Here is a 23,495-nt window from a genome sequence, read left to right as displayed (position 1 = left end):
GTGAATTATTTCCAGACTAGTCATTTAAGACGTAGATTTAAAAAAAAAAGGTATCCAGGAAAAATGAGTCACTCAAACAGAGATTTCTGATTAAAAATATGTTCATGTGTTTACAGCATATGAATCATGGATACTATGGATACTACCTGGAATTTAAAGTAGACAATTTTAAAATATTGGATTGTGATTATAATCATGACTATCACAGCTCCTGACCTCCATACAAAGCAGTTTGTATTGTCCCTTCTCCTGCCTGAAGCTTAATGCTCCTCAAAACCTTTGCCCAAGATCTTTTTGAAATCCACTCTGCCTCATAGTCCTGTTTTTCCATTCTCCACATCACCAATCCAGTGCAGGGACATTTGCTCACACTGATTTCTTAACTCTGGAACCATCCTGGGCTTACTTATTGTACAGTCAGAGCATAATTAACAATGCTTCATCGTAGCTAGGCTGATGGTTACTGTGCTAAAGGCAAAGTCAGCAAATGGTGAATTCCAAATTCACAGAGGCATTTAGAATGTACAGCATTTTATAACAACTTCAAATTGACCATCTGAAATTCATAAGTTGTACAGACATGGCTCCCATAGTTACATCATACCCACAAATTAAAATATGTAAAGACACAGTGAATTACAACCTTTGGAGCTGTTTAAAATACCTTTTTGTAAAACGGAAGTGCCTGCTAGCAATGGGCTCAAATACCACTTAATGCCATGTCTGCCTTCAGCATTTTATTAACATGTGCAATTGTGGCCAGCAGGCATGGTTAAGACATTCTGCATCTGTCAGCACCCTAGGGCCATGTAGTTTCCGCAGTGTTTTCTTGTTCATAGCAGTGGCAGCTTTTCATTTTTATCTTTTATTTAAAACATTAAATTGACACCAATAGAAGTACTAAAATATCTCAATTAATCTATTTCAATGGAATGTTAATGTTTTAAAACCAGACATAGCACAGTGGAAAAAGAAATTGAAGCTTGTAATTAGGACTTTTTGGAGTGACATGGTGTTATTCCTAGTCTCACATTCCCAATATAACCAAACAGCTCTGTGCCTAGTAATAAGCATATATTTCACTTAGTCATAGTCCATTCCTCTCTGCCAATTCAATCAATATGCCTGAGATCAGCTCCCAGAAGACTGTAGGTAAAGCACACAAGCAGATTTAGTTTTAAAAAATCCTCTGGAATAAACACACAGATAGGTCAGAATTAAGGACACGTGCAAAAGGAATGAAAATGCTAGAAGCATACAGAGAAATACAAAGTATGAAAGCACCTTTCCCTACAGGAGTACTAGGAGGAATCCTACCTCTGAGACATCTCTGAAAACATAATTCCTCAGTTGCTCCTGCCTATGTGCAGGGCAGAGGTTGTTACAATCTTTAACAGGATGAGGACATTCATCCTTCCTGAGTGTCCAGCAAGCAATGAAGGATGGAACAAGAAGAGAGATGGATGAGTGAGTGACAGCTCTGATCTTCTGCAGTCACTTAAAAGGAAGACTATCTTAGGCACTGCCCCATTGCTCTCCACAGTGCCCAAATTCATCATCTAGCTAGCACTAACGGAGCCATTCAGGGAAGTGTAGTGAGGACTGTAATAACTAAAGTATCTGAATGTCTCTGTGGGACTGAGGCTTTTCTGATACCTTGCAACTCTTTCATTTTGTTTGATGATTTTAATTTTGTTGGTTTGAACATTTTAAATTGTAACTTCTTCAGTATATGGATGGTGTATTCCTACTATATATGTTTGTATAGCATGTAGCACATTGTAGAACTACTGTCATACAAATAATAATAAGCTGTATTTTAAATGTCATTGAAAAATTACACAATTGAATCACAGCAAACTATAACAACATACCTGTATTCTTGCAGGAAAACTTGGTTCTTTCATCACACGAGCGTATAGTTCCATTACAGCCCTTTTCATCACTGCCATCTTCACAATCCTTTTCTCCATCACAGCGCCACAACACAGGAACACAATTTCCATCAGGTTTACACTGAAATTCTCTCTCATTGCATCCTCCAGGAAGAATTTCTTAGATAAAATAATCAAGAGGAAGGACTAACTCTAGTGAATAACTTGTTCACAGTGTTTATTTTGCCCCCACCCTCCATCACCAGGTATATATGGAGAAACTAATTTATATAAACCCAGCTGCACAGCTGTCTCATTTGCCCAGTAAAACTTAACAATTTGTGCAAAATATCAGGAACAGCCAGGTTTTTTTAACTGATGCAAACATCTCCCTATTACACCTTGTACTTAAACAAACAAAAATTCTGCCTATAGTATCAAAAAGGAAATAGAGTGCATATATCATCAGCAATGTAATTTAAAACACAGCATTACTGAGTCTATAAAATACATTCTGTGCACTGAGCATAAGTTTTTAAAATGAATATACAGTGATCATGAAATTCAGGGCTTTGACTGATCCCTTCATTTCTAAATTGTTTCATCCCACAGTAAATAGTTAGGAAAACCCATTTTACATTAACTTGAGAATAGACATAATTCAGATTCATCCACTGGTTCCAAGAGACCTCATTTTTGATCACCCAATACCAAAAGCTCCACAAAATCACTACTCACTTTTGAAAACCTTGGCTGAAACGCTGAATAAAAATATGGAAGTTGTTCAATAAGATAAATTTTATGACATGGACCCCTGAACTGAAAGCCCATGAAGAAGTCAATTGTGTAATTTTTAAAATAAATGTTTCAAACTTATTACATTTATAATAAAAAGTTACATTTAGGTTAATTTTTTATTATAAATGTAATAAGAAAGTTTCCAGGCATTTATTTTCAAATAGTTTACAGAAGAATGGGCCAAATCCTCTGTCATAGTTAAGTTCCCTTTGCATGGCTAGAGCAGCATAAATGGGACTGCCTTAATGGGAAGGATGAAGATTCTCCTGCAGCACAGTAAAATACTCAGCTAGCAAGTTGTCATGTCTAGTTTTAAGTCACTCAATTTTAATCTTGCATTGGTCTTGTAGATGTTCTGCAACATGGGGAATTAAGAAACCTGAAGGGGTGAAAACAATGTGATCTAACATAACTGGACAAGCAGAACGGTCTCTGAGCAATGCTTCCGGGTGTCATAAGTTAGAACATCCATTCAACTGCTCTAACTTGTACCAGGGGCCAGTTCATCTCTCAGCTGCGTCCAAGAATCTTGAAGGTACAAAAGGTGACAGCCATCCTTGCCTTTCCCCCCTCAGCTATGCTGAACATGAGTTCAGTTCAGTTGAGGATTTACACCTATATGTAGTGAAGCATAGTAATTATATGATAAAACTTTATTTGAACTGGCCACATGCTAACCTGTGCTTCCAAGACTGGAGCTTAATTTTTCATTTTTGGACTCCTCACCTGTACTTTCCTAATCTAATAATCACCACCAATATTATTTCTAGTATGCCAAGCCTCTGAACAGCACGTTTTAAAGTCTTTCCTCAAAAAGTCTTGATTTACACTGGAGTATAAGTTGAACAATTTTTATCAACATTTATCCATAAGAATAGTCAATTTTTATTAAGCATTTATTTTCCTTATTTTGGTCACGGTTAAAGTCCTGGACTTCTTTTAATTATAGGAACTTCTTGTTTTTTTATTAATGTCTTTCTTTAAAGCAGTCTCTCTCTATCCAACAACTGACACAGAGGCTGCTGCAGTGAAGCAACTTGTTCATTTGGTTTAAACACTGAAGAAAGTTCAAAGTTCCCTAAGAACGTTCTACCAATACACTCATCCCTCACTCTACAAGCACAATTTGTTCCCACCTTTCTGCTCATAGGCAAAAACTCAAAAGAGGGATGCTAAATTACCATTAAAATGCACGTGAAAAGCTCCGATTGGTGAAGGAGTGGCAGCATGTGGCCTTCTTTTGGAAGGTAAGAACCTTGGATTTGGATTTGGGGAGGGAGTTTAAAGGTTGGAGGCAGTTTGGGGCCATGAGTGGGAGGGTTAAAAGCTGGTGGTGAGTAGGGTCTGTGGGTAGGGTGGGGGGATTAATGGTGCTGCAGGTTGGGTGTATGGCTGGTGGAGGGGGATCAGGCTACAGTGGGTTAGGTCTGTGGGGCCAGCGGGGGATGAGGCTGACACTGGCCTGTCTGTGAGCCAGAGGGAGTGGGGTGTCAGGCTGGCAGGCAGGTCTGTGGGGCTGGCAGTGCTAAGGCTGCCAGGACAGTCTGCAGGGCAGGAGGCAGATTAAGGCTGCCAGGGCCAGTGGTGGAAGGGCTGCTGGTCTGGTTTGTGGGGCCGGTGGGAGAGTTAAGGCTGCCGGCACACAGGGCTGGAGGAGGTCAGGCTGCTGGGCCTGTCTGCAGGGCAGGAGGCAAGTTAAGGCTGCAAGGGCCATGGGGCTGCTGGTGGTGAGCCTGTTGGGTCAGTCTGTGTGGCCAAAGGTGGGGGTTAAGGCTGCTGCAGGTGGAGTCAGGCTGCCACGGGGCCAGTCTGCAGGCCGGTGGGGAGGGGTCAGACTTCCGGGGGCTGGGTCAATGGGGCTGGCATAGGGGTTAAGACTGCCAGGGCTGATCTGTGGGGATGGTGTGGGGGGGGGTCAGGCTGCCATGGGTTGGGGCCAAGGGAAGTGGGATAAAGCTCATAATAACGGCAGAGTTCACTCATCTAGTGAACTAAGGGAGGTATATGTGTCCCTCATTTAAGAGAGTACTCCTAAGTAAAGTACTTGTTTAAAGCAGGATGAGTGTATTATGTACTACTACTATTACAAACTCTGCTGTAGCAGGGTCTTCCAAACTCGATTGCTCCCACGTCATTCTAAAGTTTTATTTTGTGACATTATACCAAGGCAATTTCAGACTGCCCCCACCCAAAGCAGTGTCATCATGGAGCTTCAAAATAATATGAAAATAATGATTTGGGGTTCACAGGAAAGTATGAGGAGCACAACCCTCATTCAATTCAAAACAGTGTAACATCTTTAGGCATAGAATAGCATACTGGGAGCTCCTCTTTGCAGTCTTGAGATGAAAGCCATTGCCAATACATTTAAAAAAGTTACACAGGAACTTTCCATGTTACATAAGATTAAGATTCTCCACAAACAACTAAAGATTTTGTTAAAAAATAATTTGCTATATTGTTGGGAGTTAAGAACAAAGAAGTCGCACTAAGCTCAAACTTCTGTCTTTGTTTGTGTCACTTTTTTTTAAGATATAAGATCCCAAATCATCCTATGGAAAGTAACAGAGAGTAAGCCCTGCTAGTCTATACACTATCAAAACAAAAAGCAGTCAAGTAGCACTTTAAAGACTAGCAAAATAGTTTATTAGGTGAGCTTTCGTGGGACAGACCCACTTCTTCAGACCATATCCAGACCAGAACAGACTCAATATTTAAGACACAGAGAACCAAAAACAGTAAGCAAGGAGGACAAATCAGAAAAAGATAATCAAGGTGAGCAAATCAGAGAGTGGAGGGGTGAGGGGGAAGATCAAGAATTAGATTGTCAAGTATGCAGACAAGCCCCTATAGTGACTCAGAAAGTTCCCATCACGATTTAAACCATGTGTTAATGTTCTGAATTTGAATATAAATATCAGTTCATCCACTTCTCTTTGTAAAACGGAGCGATAATTTCTCTTCAGTAACACACATACCTTGAGGTCATTGACAGAATGCCCCATTCAATTAAAATGTTGACTAACTGGTTTGTGGATCTGGAGTGTTTTGATGTCTGTTTTGTGCCCATTGACCCTTTGTCTAAGGGAGTCAGAAGTCTGTCCAATATTCAGAGCATCTGGGCACATTTACTTCTGACAGAGACCAAAAACTACAAGAACTTTACCAAATATTCATAAACCTGAATTACCCACCAGGAAAAGTAAAAAAACAAATCGACAGGGCCAGATGCATACCCAGAAACCAGCTACTCCAAGATCAGCCCAAAAAAAGCCAAGAACAGAACACCACTGGTCATCACCTACAGCCCCCAACTCAGACCACTGCAACTAATTATTAAAGACCTACAACCTATTCTTAATCAGGATGCTACACTCCAGAAGGCCCTGGGCGACATGCCTGTTCTCTCCTACAGACAACCTCCCAACCTCTTGAGGATCCTTACTAACAGCTACAGTCTATACCCCAGGAACACCAGTCCTGGAACCTTTCCCTGCAACAAAGCCCGCTGCCAGCTTTGTCCACATATCTTCTCTGGAAATACCATCACTGGACCTAACCAGGTTACTCACAGAATCACGGGCACTTTCTCATGCTCCTCTACTAACATCATATATGCCATCATGTGCCAACAATGCCCAGATGCTTTGTATATTGGACAGACTTCTAACTCCCTTAGACAATGGGTCAATGGGCACAAAATAGACATCAAAACACTCCAGATCCACAAACCAGTTAGTCAACATTTTAATGGAATGGGGCATTCTGTCAATGACCTCGAGGTATGTGTGTTACTGAAGAGAAATTATCGCTCCTTTTTACAAAGAGAAGTGGACAAACTGACATTTATATTCAAATTCGGAACATTAACACATGGTTTAAATCGTGATGGGAACTTTCTGAGTCACTATAGGGGCTTGTCTGCATACTTGACAATCTAATTCTTGATCTTCCCCCCACACCTCCACTCTCTGATTTGCTCACCTTGATTATCTTTTTCTGATTTGTCCTCCTTGCTTACTGTTTTTGGTTCTCTGTGTCTTAAATATTGAGTCTGTTCTGGTCTGGATATGGTCTGAAGAAGTGGGTCTGTCCCACGAAAGCTCACCTAATAAACTATTTTGCTAGTCTTTAAAGTGCTACTTGACTGCTTTTTGTTTTCATCCTATGGAAAGTCTCAGATAATGGGGGCGTTCTGCATCGGATATATCTTATTTTGGGTATAAGGAAGAGGTAGCTTTCCCTCTCATTCCTAGAACACCAGAAGGGTTACCCAGGAAGTCGGATTCACATAGTAAGAGGGGATAAAGAACGTTCACTCCAGACCCAGGAAGCAGGTCGACCCAGAGGAGGAGACATCCTCATCTCCAGGCTTCAAGAATTTTTGATGTCTGCATTCAAACTTAAAAAGTTTTATCTTATCCAAAATGGCCATCATCTCTCATTATCATCAATAGTACTAACGACACAACATGCCTGCAGCAAGAGGATCACCTTATGATTTTAATCTTTGTAAATGAAGTAGCCCACCCCACAGCAAAAAAGGCCATTATGACCATTCTTTCTGTGGGGGGGAGGCTGAAAACAATTAGGAACATGACTGCCCGTTAGGGTCACCTGCAACCTGGATTGATCTCTTATCTCTTTGATTGATCTCCTATAGTAGTACATGGGCTCAAGTGTTGCATCCCAGGTAGACTTCTGTGAGTTACAAAGGGATCTCACTGACAGGGCAACTAGGCAGCCAATAGGATTAAATGCACCCTAGAAGACATAATCCCAGCTATGAACACAAAATGATTGGATCTAAATTAGCTGTTACCATTAAAGAGAGACCTTGGTATCACTGAAAACATCTACTCCGTGTGTAGTGACAGTCAGTCAAAAAAACTAACAGAATGTTATGAAGCATTAGGAAAGATAAAAATAATAAGGCAGAAAATATCATAACATGACTATCTAAAACCATGGTATGTACATACCTTAAATGCTGTTCATAACTCTGGTTGCCCTGCCTCTTAAAGGATATATTAGAAATGAAAAAAATACATACAAAGGGCACAAAATTATTTATGATATGGAACAGCTTCTATATGATATTAAATAGATTAGGACTTCTCTGCTTGGAAAGGAGACAAATAAGGGAAGATAGAAGAGTGATAAATAAAAAGAGAAAATTAATAAGGAAATGCTGTTAGTTTCTTAATGTCACACAAGAACCAGGGGTTACCTAGTGAAAGTTATAGGAAGCAGGTTTAAAACAAACCAAAAGATGTACTTCACACAACATACAGTCAATCTGTATAACTCATTGCCAGAAGATGTTGTGAAGGCCACAGCCATAACAGGTTTTAAAAAGGAATTTCCTGTAGGGTATGTCAATCAATGGCTATTAGCCAAGATGGACAGTGATGCAATTCTTTTAACTGGGTGTCCTTAGTCTTTTAATGCAAGAAGCTGGAACTGAATGATGGGAAACGAATCACTCAATAATTGCCTGTTCTGTTCATTTCCTTTGAAGTACGTGGCACTGGCCACTGTCAAGAAAAAAAAAAAGAGTGTTGAGCTAGTTGGACCATGGATCTGACCCTGGCTGGCCATTCTTGTGGACCCTGAAACTCTCAAGGAATGTTTCTACCATTGCCACATGCATTGTAAAAACATGTGGGGCAGGCAAAAGACTAAATGGCACCATGAAATCAGAAGGGTAACTGCTGACAATGAGATTCAGAAATGTTCTGGTGCTTCAATGAATCACACACAATGAGGTGCCCTTTACTTTGACAGCAGGAAACCCAGTCCCTGTTCCAGAGAGACAACAATGGAACTTCTATTTTTTTGGTGGGGGTAGGGAAAATAGTTTAACTGCCTTATATGTAAAATAGGCTTGAGACCATCTTGCGCTTTCAGGATTAGGGAGTACTGGGAGTAAAACTCATTTTGCTGAAAAAAGAAGAGCCTTTCTCTGTAGTTCCTACAAGAAAGAACAGTTGTACTTCTTGCAACACCACCATTTCATTAGAAGGCTACAAAAGAGGGACAGTGAAGGAGGATGGGCAAGGGGTAAAAATAAATTAGGAGTGTGTATCTCACTTCCACCATGCTTAGATTGCCAATCCATTGTGATGTAGGAAGCACGAAGGAAATGGTGCCTCATAATCTGTAAAAATTGGAAAAGAACAGAAGCCACTATTAGAAATGACAGTCTGCTTTCAATCAGACCACCAAAATGAGATCTTGGAAGACGTCACCTATCTAGATGAGTTGGCAGTTGCTAGCAGACAGGGTAGTGGTAGGTGTCTCTTGTAACCTTTGCTCCTTCTGTTTGGTAGATCTTGGGCTCAAGGAACAATTTACACTTTACTGCTGTGATGTACATGTCCAGGGTTTTCAGAGTTGCTGTAGAGTCTTTGAGACTATGAAGATTCTCACCTGTCTTCTGTGAAGACCGATAACTCTTCAAATGGTAAATCCTGAACTGTCAGTTGCACCTCTGGAGGGTCTGAAGAAAAAAAAGGCAGTGGTAACAGGGTCTGGTCTGGTTCCTGCTCCTCTTGTGGCAGATTATAAGAGGGATCCTAAATGCATTTGGTGCCAGGCTCAATATTGGCACTAGGTTGTATTCAGTGTCAGCGTTCCTGATGACCAATAGATAGGGTGGCTGAAGGAGCACCCTCAATTGAGGGTAGTGGGGAAGTTTCACTGGTTCGAAAACTAGACACTCATATGGCCCTGGAGCATGAAACCAGGGCAAGAAGGTAACATTCTTCTGATTGAGGGATTAGCTAGGTAATAACACACAAAATTTTGCTTCAGAATGTAATGGCAAACATGGCTCTTCTTTTGCCCATGTCAGTGTTGTAACTCCTTTATTGGTTAAGAAGGTCCAGGCTCTGAAGACAAGGGAGTGAGGGAAATCACCGGTGGCTTTTTCCTAGACTGTACAACTTTAATAAGTATTCTGATGGCCAAATGCAATAGAACTGACTGGGACAAAAATAAAGGTGCTGTAGGCAGTACCTTGAATGATGGTGTCGGACAAGTCTCTTGAATTACCAGTGACAGCAGCATCACGAGATTTAACAACTCTCTCAGAGCCTCAAATACCTGAGGACTAGCTATAATCAGGAAGAAACTCTGCTGTTAGACATCTGCTACGAGGATTGCTTCTTTAAATTCACTCGTAAAGTCTCAGAGAACAAGAAGAAGTCCTGTGGCACCTTCTAGACTAACAGATCAACTTAAGGGGATTTGTTAGTATATCTAAGGTGCCACAGGACTGCTTATTATTGATATATTTGTGTCTTTTGCCAATCTTGGAAAAGGCTCAGATTTCTGCTGCCTCTTTTTTGTTTGTGCCTAAGTACCAGTGCCCAGGTGGTGCACAACTAATCATTACTAAGGGGCTTGGTATGGGAACAGAGGCAGAGAGCTCAGATGGATGGCATAACACCAATTCAAGCAGTAAATATTTTAGTCTGGCTGACCTATCTTTTTTTTGGAAAGGGGCTTAAAGATTTTACAAAGGCCACATTTGGTGCATAGGGCAGCCTCCCCCCGCACTTAAGACAGCTTGGATGAGGCTCACTATTAGGCATTTCCCCACCACAGCTGTGTCTACACTAGCAGAAATCTTCAAAATAGCCATGCAAATGGCCATTTCGAAGATTATTAACGAGGTGCTGAAATGCATATTCAGCGCTTCATTAGCATGCCATTGGCCACGGCTCTTTGAAATTGCTGCATTTCGCTGCCGCGCGACTTGTCCAAACAGGGCTCCTTTTTTAAAAGACCTCACCGACATCGAAATCCCCTTATTCCTATCAGCAGATAGAAGTAGGAATCTGCTGATAGGAATAAGGGGATTTCAATGTTGGCGGGGTCCTTTAGAAAAGGAGCCCCTTCTGGATGAGCCGCGCAGCAGTGAAACACGGCAATTTCAAAGAGCCACAGCTGGCGGCATGCTAATGAGGCGCTGAATGTGCATTTCCGTGCCTCATTACTAATCTTCAAAATGGCCCTTTACGTGGCCATTTCAAAGATTTGTGCTAGTGTAGACGTAGCCCATGAGTGGCAAAGCTGGAAATCTGTCAAGCAAAGCATATTTCTGGACCTGAGGCTAGTAACCAAATCAGGGGCCAGAATCACAAACATACATTTTTTTTTCTAACTTGACAGCTACCTGAATACAAACAATGGGTACTATTTACAGGTTTAAATCAAAGACTTCCAGAAGAGAGGACAAAGATATCCACAAAAAAAAAATCACACCAGTAGGAAGGAACTGAGGAGATTTGAGGCAGCTTACCCTTTATGCCTCCCCATGGCGTGAGTGGCAACATAGGGTTCTTGAGTCTCCAAAGCAGGTACCACAAAGGGAAAAAAACTCTCTAACAACTGAGCACTGCAGCACATAAACACAGAATGGAACAGATATGCAATTATTTGAAAAAGAACTGCTTAAGATCGTCCATGTATAAAAGGTAGGCAGTGCTGGCACTTTGCCTGCTCGCAAGGAGATGTTAGTCTATGGGGTAGCTTTCTCATTAGTTCTTTTCTCCTGTTCCTTGAAAGATTCATCTTGAGGTGGAGACTGATGTAGAGGAAGAGGAAGAACAAGTGATTGCTACATCTGGCATGCCCCAAGTGTGAAGCTGAATGCTCTTAAGAATTGACTATCATTAGTAACCATTAGGTTCCGAAGGGGCCAGAAACAAAAAGAGGGGCACCCAGACTGGCCAGAGCAGGAACAAGATGTAGTGACTTTAGTTTGCCAGTGCATTGAAATTAGTCTATCAGGAAGGTGTCAGGAGGTACCCTGACCTAGAAATAAAACAACCTTTGAACAGATACATGAGATTCAGGGGGCTTAGCTGAAGTGGCCAAAAGAGAGGCAGACAGACATGGTGCTGAATCAAGTTGTTTGTTCTAAGAGGTATCAACATGGGTGGTGGTGCCAGGGGAGGCAAGCTCCCCAGCCTGTGGCCCCACACATACTCCATCCCTGTTCCACCTAGTCCCTGCACCTTCTCCATTGCTTTACACACTCCCCACAGTTTCCCTTTTCTCTCTGCTCATCCATTCTAGCCAAATCTCTGAACCCAAATGTAGCAAAGGACAGTCTAAAATTTCTTTCGAAAGAACCTGGGGCTTGTTTTCCACTGCACACCAGATTGTAAAGATTTAACATGCAAAAGTACTTAATTGAGAGCACTGAATTTAGAAATAAGTGTCAAGTGACAGGCTTTGGTACACACTGAAGTTTGTCAGATTTATTTGCAAAAAATTTATAGTATGGGCAAGTCAGTTGTCCTGCTGAATATAACATTAAATATTATAGAATACATGATGCAACCGTTCTCCATTTTACATTTTCTTCAGTATTTCTAAGCTGATTTGCGGTTTTAAATATACTGTTAAGTCCTCCTAAAATAATCATTCTAGATTACTACAGATTCAAACTCACTGAAACAAAGACATTAGTTTAACTGAATTAGTCAGAGCAGGTTAGTGTGCTCAGAACAAAAGGGACTACTAATTTATTTTGTGTGATTTTCATAACACGATATATTTATGAAATTTAAGTATTTGTTTATGTTAAAATATGTTTCCAAAGATTTTATGCACATGAAAGGATATTATAACTCAGTAAGGTACTGATTTTGATGGAGGATTCTCTTAAAATTAGTCCATCAAACAGAAGTAAGAGGGAAACTCATTTTTACAGCTTTCTTGAAGAAAAGGAATGTTGTCCCTCTAAGGGGGTGAAAGGAGAGTAGGGATGTATACAAAGGAAAGGAAGACTTTGGAAGCAATTTTCTGTACTGCAATAATTAAAATTTAAAATTTGTATTTTAGACAAGGATGGTCTTTTGAACAATTTATTTAAAAAGATTGTGTCTGAAGAGCCATGGATTTAAAGCTAAAGCTGAATACTCAGACTGGGCATCTAAATATCTATGCAAGGATTTTCTAGAGATGTGATTTTATAATCTTCATCCACAAACTAGTGACATATTTAAAGCAAATTTAAAATTAATGTTCTGTAGACATAGTAATGCATTGCTATTTTTGTCAGTAAATAGTGTTGGCACATGCTTGATGAATGGTTCCATTACAATAAAACCCCAACTTACGCATGGCTTACATTCCTGGGCAACTGCATGTAAGTCAAATTACGTGCAAGTTGAGGTGTGTAGGGACAGGAGAAGGGCAGGGCAGCAGGGGCACACTGTGGGCGGCCGGGAATGCAGCAGGGCCCAGTGGAAGGGCACAGCAGCCTGGAGGAGGAGGAGGAGGAAGGGAGCCACTGTGACAACCAGGAGCCACATGGGTGCTGCTCCTCCCACCAATGGAGTGTTGACTGGCTTACCCCACCCTGCCCACTGCTGGGGCTTCCCCCGTCCAGTTGAACCTGGCCCAGGGGTGGGAGATTCACACACCTCTCACAGGCCCCTTTCCCACTGGCTGCTCAGGCCACAGAGGGACGCAGCCATCCCCACTCCCTCTGTATCGCCCTTAAAGAAACACAGACACAGTGAAAGAGACACAAAAACAGAGACACTCTCCCCACTTCCTTTCCCCCTGATCCATGGTGCTGCAGTATCTCCCCCTCCCTTACTCCTGAGAGCAAACAAAAATAATGCTGACTGGGGAACATGTTGGTGCTAATTAAAGGAGAGCTGGGAAAGTGAATTTCTGGCCAAACTGATGGAGATCACTAAGGCAGTCCTGCAAACCCTCCCTTGGACCCCCCTCCAGCCACCGCCACTGCTCCTTCCCTTCAGGAAGGGAAAGAGAAGCCGGACCTGAGAGAGGTGGCAAAGTGCTGCTGAGTGACACGCACACCTGGCTTGTCCTCCCTGCAGTGCTGTGAACTTGCTGGGGGATTTCTTGTGATTGTGATTTCGACTCACATTAATCCAAGAAATGTGCAAGTTGAAATCAAATAAATGGAGGATTTACTGTACTACTAAAATGGCTCTTTCATAGGTTCAGTGTTATACTAATAGGTCTTGGCAAGCTGGAAGGTTTTTCACTTTTAAGTTAACACATCCACTTTGGAGCAAGAGTCACTAGTCTCCAAGTTGCAAAAGCCTGCTGTAGAAGCCTTCAAGAATGGTCATAATAGAGCTGGAAAGCGGTGGAGCACTAAGACCCAGGGGAGGTATTGCTTCCCATTGACTTTTATACCCACCACCCATGGATGCCAGGGAGCAAGTTGGCATTAGAGAGTGACACTGTGATGAGTCTCCACCAACAGGATATTTTCCATATCTGTTAGCCAAGGGACTAGGGTTTATCTATGACAGTTGTGGGCAACCTGAGGTCTACAGCCAGCATGCATCCCATAAAGATAACCTGACTGCAGTCTGTGAGACAATTTTGCAGACATTGACCATCCACAGTCATTGCCTCTGCAGCTCCCAGTGGCCACAGATCTCTGTTTCCCCACCCAGTGGAGGATATGACAAGCAGTGGCCAGCACATTCCTGAGGCCCCTTTGCCTGCAGGTGCCACTTTCCAAAGTTCCCACTGGATGTAATTGGAGAAGTGTGGCCACTGGAATCTCATGGGAGTGGTGTCTGCAGACAACCAATGTCAGAAAAATATCTTGTGGCCTGCAATCAGATTACCCTGGAAGGCCACATTGGCCTGTGGGTTGCAGGTGAGCCACAAATACTCTAAGTCAAGCAAGTTTCTGGAGAATGTAAATTCCTGTGGTATGTTGCAAGCCCTGAATGAACAGGCCAGTGAGAAGTGGTAGTTCTAAGAATGACCTTGGCTTCACTAGTACCAGTCAGTTTCCAATGTCAGCTTGGTTATTGCAGATAGAATTGTAGAAGCCAGATATAAATCAGCTTCTTCTGTGATGAATCCTTAGTATGTTGTGCTTGGATGATACCCAAAAGTGGGCTACAGTACTGAGTGATGCTGGGTACCATAAGACTTAGAAATACCTGAAACCTTAGGTGAGGAGGGGTCGTCAGTGTAAGGAAAACCTGAAGACTCAATAATATGTTTTTCTGAGAAGGGGGAAATCCAGGGAGGGAATCTCTGGGGTGACTTAGGTTTGCTGGCACTGATTTCTCCTTGAGAGGATCTGGAACTCCTCTTTCTAGAAGACTTGATGCTGTTTCTCCATGGTTCTGTCCTATATAGGTCTGCTCAATGAATGGTCCACAGAGGTCAATGGTTCACTTTGACTGAGGAAGGTTCAAGTGCACTCCGTTGTGAGAAACCTAAGCTTCACCTCCCTGTTCTTTTTGTACTTACTTTAAATCTCAACAAATTCTATACTTAGATGAGACACGAATCCTTAAGAAGTGGATACACCGAGAATGGCTAGGATCCTGGCAAATAAGGGAGCATCTAAATCTAGAGGATTTAGCCATAATCCAAGGATAGATTCCCTGAAAAAGGAGAGACCACAGCAAGGGGGAATATGTGAGGGGAGGGGAAACAGAAGTCAATCAAATAAATATCCCTCCCCACAATAATCCTACTAAAACTACTACTATTACCAAGAGCTAAAAGGCAAAGTACGGACCTAAAAATAACAACCATGAAACTAACAAAGCTATTCCCTAAAAGTAAAAAAGGTAAAATAATGGGCCTAACAGGATGCTTCATCTCAGGCTGAGGCAGTTTTAAAAGGACCTGGGGGCACTCATCTGTGTTTGCGCTACATACTGGGCAGAAAGGCTCATTCAGCCCAGGTATACTGGAAGCGGGGCACCAATATGAATATTACTTGAAGAAATGCAAGTTCTTCTTAAACAATTCCTTGTGTTTTGATAATTAAATATTGATTTAATAAAGATGAAGGAATCAGGGTAAAAGAAAATGAGCAACTGGATAATTTTTTGCTTCAATTTTAAGAAGAGGTCATGATGCACAGAATCATGAATTTCTACAACTATGTAAGGGAATTTTCCAAACCAGAAAAACAGTTTTACTCTCCATTAAAAAATGGCATGCTTTATAGGAGTTGGGAATAAACCTGGACTACAACTATTTCCAGATTTTTTTTAAAGCACATGAAAGCATACTGACTGCATCCACAGGCATGCTCAAACATTTCTGCCTTTTCCCATTAAATCTAGGGGTAACTGAATATTTTCATAGTTCCACAAGGTTCTTACCACTAACTAAAACTTGTCACCTCTGTAAACATTCTTCATTGCTTTGCTCTGTACTAGATTTAGAAATATAAAATTTATTACATAAGTACAAATATGAAATAAATTAAAGTTAATGTTATGTCAAAAATAATAAAGCCTTATTGCTTAGGTTTAATTCCATGATTTGAACCCAACTGATGTGCAAATAAAATTATTCAAAATTTATTTAAGCATATAAGCAGATGATAGAAAATGACAGGGCTACAGCAGCAGAATAAATTCAGGTATTCATCACTCAATGTAGCTTAGAAAAAAACATTAGAATTATAAATTAGGGATCTGTTTAGTGCAACACTTAGCAACTTCTTTACAAACTTGGTTCAGGGTTTTTAGTGGAGCATACATGTTGATCTGCTGATGTTATTTTTATTGAGTAACATGGTCTGATATCTAAGTATATGTTTGTCTCACCTTATCCTTGCCAATATATAGATACTTAGATTAAAACAAAACATAGTGGTAGATCCCATTTTAACTATTTGTAGGTAGAAGGGGCACTGAACTACAGCCAACGTTACAATACATCCATATTTTATTTTATTGGAAAATTATTCAGCTGATAGAAAATACTACAAGTACCACAGTAAGCTGAATTGCAATGGGACAATAAAGATAGATTTTGTACTCCCTTTGTATTAGAGATCAAATATGCTTCCACAGCATTTTAACTGTATTTCCCTGGTTTTATACATGTGAAAGTTTCAGAGTTCTTTGTGGAGTACTAAATCTTAATACATAATCACACTAATCTGGAAACTTGCTACATCGTAAGTCAAAGCAGAAGGCCAAGTATTATCAATAATGACATAACAGAATCTTTCCTTTAATTTCTATTGAAAATTATGAAATTCACCACATGCTCAGTTTGTTAAACTGTGACACAATGCAGTAAATTTTGCCCTTTTAGTGAGCCAAACAGTAAGAAAAATGAATGACTACCATAAATTAGAGATCCTTTGTTTTCATAGTAAAGGTTTGTGGCCAAATAAGTCTTTTTTGTGTGGCTGGTTGTTTTTAAATAAGACGTTACTATTGAGAGCAAGAAACAGTGAGGATTATTCTTTGGTGCAATGCAAATAATTATAGGACATGCGTATTACTTAAGTATTATATTGAATTAAACAGTTGTGTAAAAATACTCAGAGGTATTCAAATGATAACTTAAGCAATGGTGCCCTGCCTCGTGTTCCTTGATTCAAGAAGCATCTATCTCTATTAAAAGAGAACAAAATACCAGTCATGCAACACTTAAAAGATTAACAAAATAATGTATTAGGTGATGAGCTTTCATGGGACAGATCCACTTCTACAGATCTATAGCATTTCTATTCCGAGTCAGTGAAATACCTATAATGCTACAGATCTGAAGAGATGGGTCTGTCCCATGAAAGCTCATCACCAAATAAATTGTTGTTAGTCTTTAAAGTGCTACATGACTACTGTTTTGTTTTGTTAGAATACAGACTAACGTGGCTACCTCTCTGTCTCTATTAAAAGGACAAGCATCATGTTTAGTGTAAGTCAGTGAAGTAAAACTATTGACATTGTACTGGATTTATTTCAGGAGAGGCTGTATTCTCTATAGGAGAACTAGTCAGCTACCTAGAGGAATAAATTTGATCTTGCCATTCCTCAGTTGGAAGGTAGGTTTTTGTTTGTTTGTTTGTTTAGTTGATTGATACTATCTTTCTCTCTGCTGTTACATGTAAAGGATAATTGAGAGACAGAGAGTATCACTCCTTCCCAGAGTTCGTTTTACTACTGATTCAAAACCAAAAATGTTATAAAGTCTTCAAAATCTTTGTTTGGCTGTCCCTAGGGTTTGTCTTCTGAGCTATCTCACATATCTTCCTATCTCCTTTATAGCCTGTTTGAATCCTCACTTTCAGAAGCACATCAGATTGTAAATACCTGTTTTTCACTATCATTTTTACCAACAATTAAATCACTTTCACTTTTCCAATGGATGAGAAAGTTTGTTGTTCATGCAGTTCATATAATTATCACAGTTTTAAAATAGCCAACCTGCTTTGGTACAGTTTGCTTTGGTTTCATCACTGAAGTCCCCACAGTCATTGTCACCATCGCAAGCCCAGTGACCTGGGATGCATCTGCCACTGGAGCATCTGAACTGATTACTGGAGCATGAGTGAACACAACCCAATTCATCACTCCCATCGCCACAGTCATCATCTGTAAAAATTCAGAGTCAACATAAAAAAAGCCAAACCCAATTTTCAGTGGTGGAAAATCTGAAAAGAAGCCTGACCTTCATGAGAAACTTTAATAAATGGAGGCAAGAGTGCCTGCAATTACTGTTTTCATCTCTACATTGTCCCTGAGAATACAAAGAAGGGAAAAGCAATGTATTAAATTATACGTATCACTCTCTCTGCTGGATCATACCAGAACTATATTTGTCACTACAAGCAATTCCTGTCCTGTCTTGCCTATGGGATGTGGCTCTTTTATGCAACTGGCAATAGAGAGCTGTGTTTTAGTAAACCCAAGTCCTTAGTTTTATTCCCAAAAAGTCATGTATTAGACTGATAAATGGGCTGAAGATAAAGTGGTTCAGATAATCTGAGGCCAAAATGAAAATGTAAAGTCAAAATTAGCCTTTTAAAATCACATAAGGCAATTATTTTCATTATATATTTAGAAACAGATAGTTGGAGAAACATCAATTAATAGATCAAATGGGGTTGGAATGGTCTTCCTTGTTACTCTAACTTTTTTATCCACTACAATTTTCTGATGATGATTCCTGTAATCTGTGATTGTGATTACTAACAAAGGGAAACAGAAATGCATTAAACATTAAAGCTCACTTTGCATACTTGTTCTGCCAAACATACGGTCCACTGATTATTTTATTTTTAGAAAATGCTCAGATGCTTGTTCATTTTTATAACCAACTATTGTCTCATCTTTCATTCTATTCTAAAATAATAAGGTATATGTACCAGGATGTTCCAAGTTTAACATCAAGAGCAATTCTCATCTCCACTGTGTTCTCGCAGGTGTGTGGTCTCAGTGTCACAACTTTTAATCTTAAATCACTAAAATAAAGCCATTAACTCTTATTTTGTACAGGGCTACAAGCTGAATTTACTCTCAGCCCCAGAAGGAAATGAGTGTTTTTATCAAAAGTATCCCCAACCCCCTAATTAAATCAGTTTAAAATACTGAACATTTGGTACTTGCCTGAGTCACAGTGCCATTTGCTGCTAACACACCTTCCATTTTTGCATATAAACTGAGTTAGTGGTTCACAGGTTGGGAATTCTGTGAAGGATATAAAAATATCCAACAAGAAATGTGTTAATGAGTCTACACAGGTTAATTTGTATCCCATTTATTTACACAGTGCTCCCTCCCACCAACATGCACACTGGCACAGAAGAATCATTAAAACCCCTTATTGAAGTGGCCATCACTTTAGGAAGATTTAGAAGACATAATTTCAACATCATTTACATGAGTGTCTCCTACTTACTAGAAGAGAAGGCTAGTCATTTGGTGAAGTACAAGCAGTAAATGCTTCAATGCTCACAGAACAGACATTAAGGTGTTGTACTAGCTACTCCAGTTTTCTTCAAGTTAACTGGAAGAAGCACTACGCTGTGCTTCTCAGAGGTATGCACATTTAAAAAGCAGCGTTTGCTCCACAAATACAGAGAAAAGCAGGGGAAAAAGCCCTACTGGTAAGTTTCAAGGCTGGGCAGGGGAGAGAAGTTGGGGAGAATGAAATCAGACAGGACTTATATGATAGAGAAACACTTGCATGGACTTGTAAGACTGACATTTTACCATGGCTATTTTTGAGTGTAGATATGCAACAAAGTATCTACCTTTGTAAGTTGCACTTTCAGAAGAAAGAGATCACACTACAGTACTTGAAGAGATGAATTAATTTTTTTTATCATTTTACAATGAAATATTCTTAATTCAAAATAGAATACACTGATTTCAAACACAACACTGAAAACAATATATATAACAATATGTGTGTATATAGATAGATACATAGATAGATAGATAGATAGATAGATATAGAGAGATATCAAAATATTTAATAAATTATAATTGGCATTCTATTGTTTAATAGTGTGATTAAAACTGTGATTAATTATGTTTAATTTTTAATATAGGTTTAACCTCTCTAGTCTGAGAGTCTGTGGTCTGGCAACATGCATGGGCAGACATGATTTTACTTACCTGGATGTTTACCAATCATGGGTGTGGCCATTTCCCACAGTCCCATTAAGATTTTTTACAGCCACCAATTCTGTCTCTCAGTGTTCTGTTCTGTTATTTATCTGTAATTTACCCTTAAATGTTTTTGAAGATCCAAGTAAGCAGTGAAAGTGTTGGTAATGCTGCTAGACAATATTGACCTCACATGGCTCAACAAATTCTCTGGTTTGGCACTGGTCAGGTCCCAAAGGTGCCAGACTAGAGAGGTTCAGCTTGTATTCATTAATTATTTGGATTAATCATGTGAGTTTACTGCAATTAATCAACAGCCCTACTGAACATGAATTTTTCTGTAAAGATCTGAGTTTTCTTGAACCAAGTTACAAAAAATGCCATGCAATACCTGATATGAAAACAAAAAAGCAGTAAAGCAGCACTTTAAAGACTAACACAATCATTTGTTAGGTGAGCTTCTCTAGGCCTGTTGCGCCTGTTCTCTCCTACAGACAACATCCCCACCTTATGAGGATTCTCACCAACAGCCACAGTCTATACAGCAGGAACACCAGTCCTGGGACTTTTCCTTGCAACAAAGGCCACTTCCAGCTTTGTTCGCATATCTATTCTGGGGATACCATCACTGGACCCAACCAGGTTAGTCACAGAATCACAGGCACATTCTCATGTTCTTCAACTAACATCATTTATGCCATCATGGGCCAACAATGCCCAGATGCTTTGTATATTGGACAGACTTCAAACTCTCTTAGAGTTAATGGGCACGAAACAGGCATAAAAACACTCCTGATCCACAAACTGCTCAGCCAACATTTTAATGGAGTGGGCCATTCTGTTAATGACTTAAGAGTTTGCCTCTTACTGAAGAGGAATTTTAACACTACTTTGGAAAGAGAGGCTGCTGAACTCTCTTTTATATTCAAATTAGACACATTAACATGTGGTTTGAACCAAGATGTGAATTTTCTGGGTCATTATAGGTGCTCTTTTGCAAACTTGGCTTAATCTAATGCTTGACTCCCCCCACACTCCTTTACCCTCTGATTTGTTCACCTTAATTTTTTTTTCTGATTTGTCAACCTTGATTATTATTTTTGGTTCTCTATGCCTTAAATATTGAGTCTGTTCTGATATGGCTATGGTCTGAAGAAGTGGGTCTGTCCCACAAAAGCTCACCTAATAAATTATTTTGTTAATCTTTAAAGTGCTACTTTACTGCTTTTTTGTTTTGATTTTATATAGATTAGCACAGCTTTCTCTCTGTTACATGCAATACCTGGAAACTAAAGAGAAAAATCATTTACTCTAACCTACTAATTTCGGTCTATTGAGGAGTAAAATGGTACAAAGTCACCATAATACCGCTGTAACTTAAATTACTAATTCAAAACCTCTGTGAGGCAGAAACCAGACCCCACTATCACATACCAGATTACTTTCTAGCCACCTGTGCAAGAGGTTTTAAAAAAAAAAGTTAGGGAAGCAAAAAGTTGCAAAGGGCACTTTGGCTTACAGAATCACAGTGTTTCTTTCTTCTTGAGTGCTTGAGAGTCCCAGGTTGATGGAGGATGGGAGCAAATGGTGCATTGGCAATTAGGAGGGACAGGAGCTATTCCTATGTAAAGTCCAGTCCCTAGCCTTCTTCCCCCCGGCCCTAACACACAGAGCACTTTCTGCCTGACTCAGCACTCTGCTAATACCGAGATGCACAGAACCTGAAATCTAGTCTCTTATATTTACTGAGACTTTAAAGCTGTCTTGGTGATTATTAATGAAGTTTATCTGAAGCAAATTTAACAGCAAGGAAACACCCTACCCTGTTAAATGCCTGCAGCTTAATACTGAGGATGAAATACAGTCTGAAATGGGAAAAAATTCAAAAGTCCACTTTAATCATAAAATGTTTGATTTGAAATTTAGCTGCTCATTAAAAGCAGGAAATAAAACACTTGGAAAATACAGTACTGATACAAAGGGACCTGGAGATATTAGAAATAAAAGTAGGAAATAAACTGCTTCGACAGTCAGATTCTGCACATCACCATTACAGAGTGAATACTAACAAACACTTTTCACATATATTCCAGAAAAACCACCAGAAAACTAAGACAGTGGGATATGTATGTAGATATAAAGTAAAGGCTCAGCCAAGACTAGCTGTGTTTCTCTAATGCTCTCATTCAGTTCTGGTTGCAACAAACAGTTGAATTATGTCCAGAGTTTTATTTTCATAACAAAATTAAGTTTGTGCATCCAGAATTACTATAATGCTTAGCTATGTTTATATCAATGCAGTCTGACAAATCAGGGCAATCATCTCATACTAGGGAACAGACTGCCTGAAGGATATGCATATCTAGCATCACCACTAACTAGGAAACAGTGGACTCTACATTCCTTTTCAGGATAGATATTTTGGTACTGCAACCTCTGCACAGTTGTTGCATGCCCTATGTTCACACACACACAACAGAATATTTACAATGGTGCACAAGTGTTGCTAGATGTTTCATTTCATCCTCCCAGCACCAGCCCATAATATTGCCACAATTCCTTCAAGGAGTGTTCTGTGAAGAAGCTCCTGTAATTCCAAATACTTTCTTGTTTTAAATTAGTGCAACTTCTGTAATCTTTCGCATAGAGAAATTTCCATTCCATATACAGTAAAAGCTTTGTTATGTGGCATGATGGGAGAATGGGGGTGTACTGCCACGCAGTAAAATATTCTGGTTAACTAAGAGTTTAGTGTCTGCAGGAGGGCTCCATGCTGAGCAGGGGGATGTGGTATGGAAGAGGGCAACGGCTCTTGGTTAGGTGTTTGGGCTCCACGTTGGGACCAAAACGAGGGGTTCAGGATGTAGGAGGAAGATCTGGTCTGGTACATGGGGTTGGGTGTGGAAGTGGGTGAGGACTCTGTCTGGGGGTGGGATACAGATGAGAGTTTGGAGTGCAGGAGGAGGCTGCTGTCTTGAGAGGGGGTGTGGAGATCAGATTCAGGGAGGGAGTTTGGGGTGCAGAACATGGCACAGGGCACAGGGTTGTGGTGCAGGGAGAGCTACGGGGGCTGGATTTGAGTGGTGCTCACTTTGTGGGAGCCCTCTGCAAGTGGCAGTAAGTCCTTGCTGTTACTAAGTGGCAGCATGGCCAGGTGGCTCTCCACTTCTGCCCAAAATGCCAACCCCACAGAGCCCATTGGCTGTCATTCAAACCCAATGGGAGCCACAAACCTAGTGCTTGGCCTTGGGTGAGTGCACAGATCCCCTGTGGCTGTTCTTCTGCCAACAACCAAGCAGGGACATGTCAACACCCATAAGGAGACATGCAGAACCAATGGACATTCAATGAAGATTAAAAATGTCTATTTATAGAGACTTCTGGTTGGTACAGAGCAAGATAACACCCTTTAGTGTAGTACAATGAA

General features: G+C 40.3%; 1 protein-coding gene across 1 annotated transcript in view; it reads right to left on the bottom strand.

Moving 5' to 3' along the window:
* Positions 1–23,495, bottom strand: part of LRP1B (LDL receptor related protein 1B) — a 1,349,009-nt gene that overhangs the window by 488,133 nt on the left and 837,381 nt on the right. The window contains exons 19-21 of the mRNA XM_075000767.1: positions 19,064–19,144; positions 17,882–18,049; positions 1,875–2,054 (exon numbers count right to left, since the gene is read on the bottom strand). Coding sequence (XP_074856868.1) covers positions 1,875–2,054; positions 17,882–18,049; positions 19,064–19,144 — 429 coding nt within the window. The remainder of the gene's footprint in view (positions 1–1,874; positions 2,055–17,881; positions 18,050–19,063; positions 19,145–23,495) is intronic.

This window comes from Carettochelys insculpta, chromosome 8, assembly GCF_033958435.1.
Source record: "Carettochelys insculpta isolate YL-2023 chromosome 8, ASM3395843v1, whole genome shotgun sequence".
In the NCBI taxonomy this organism is placed as follows: domain Eukaryota; kingdom Metazoa; phylum Chordata; order Testudines; family Carettochelyidae; genus Carettochelys; species Carettochelys insculpta.
This window is presented reverse-complemented; position numbering and strand designations above follow the sequence as displayed.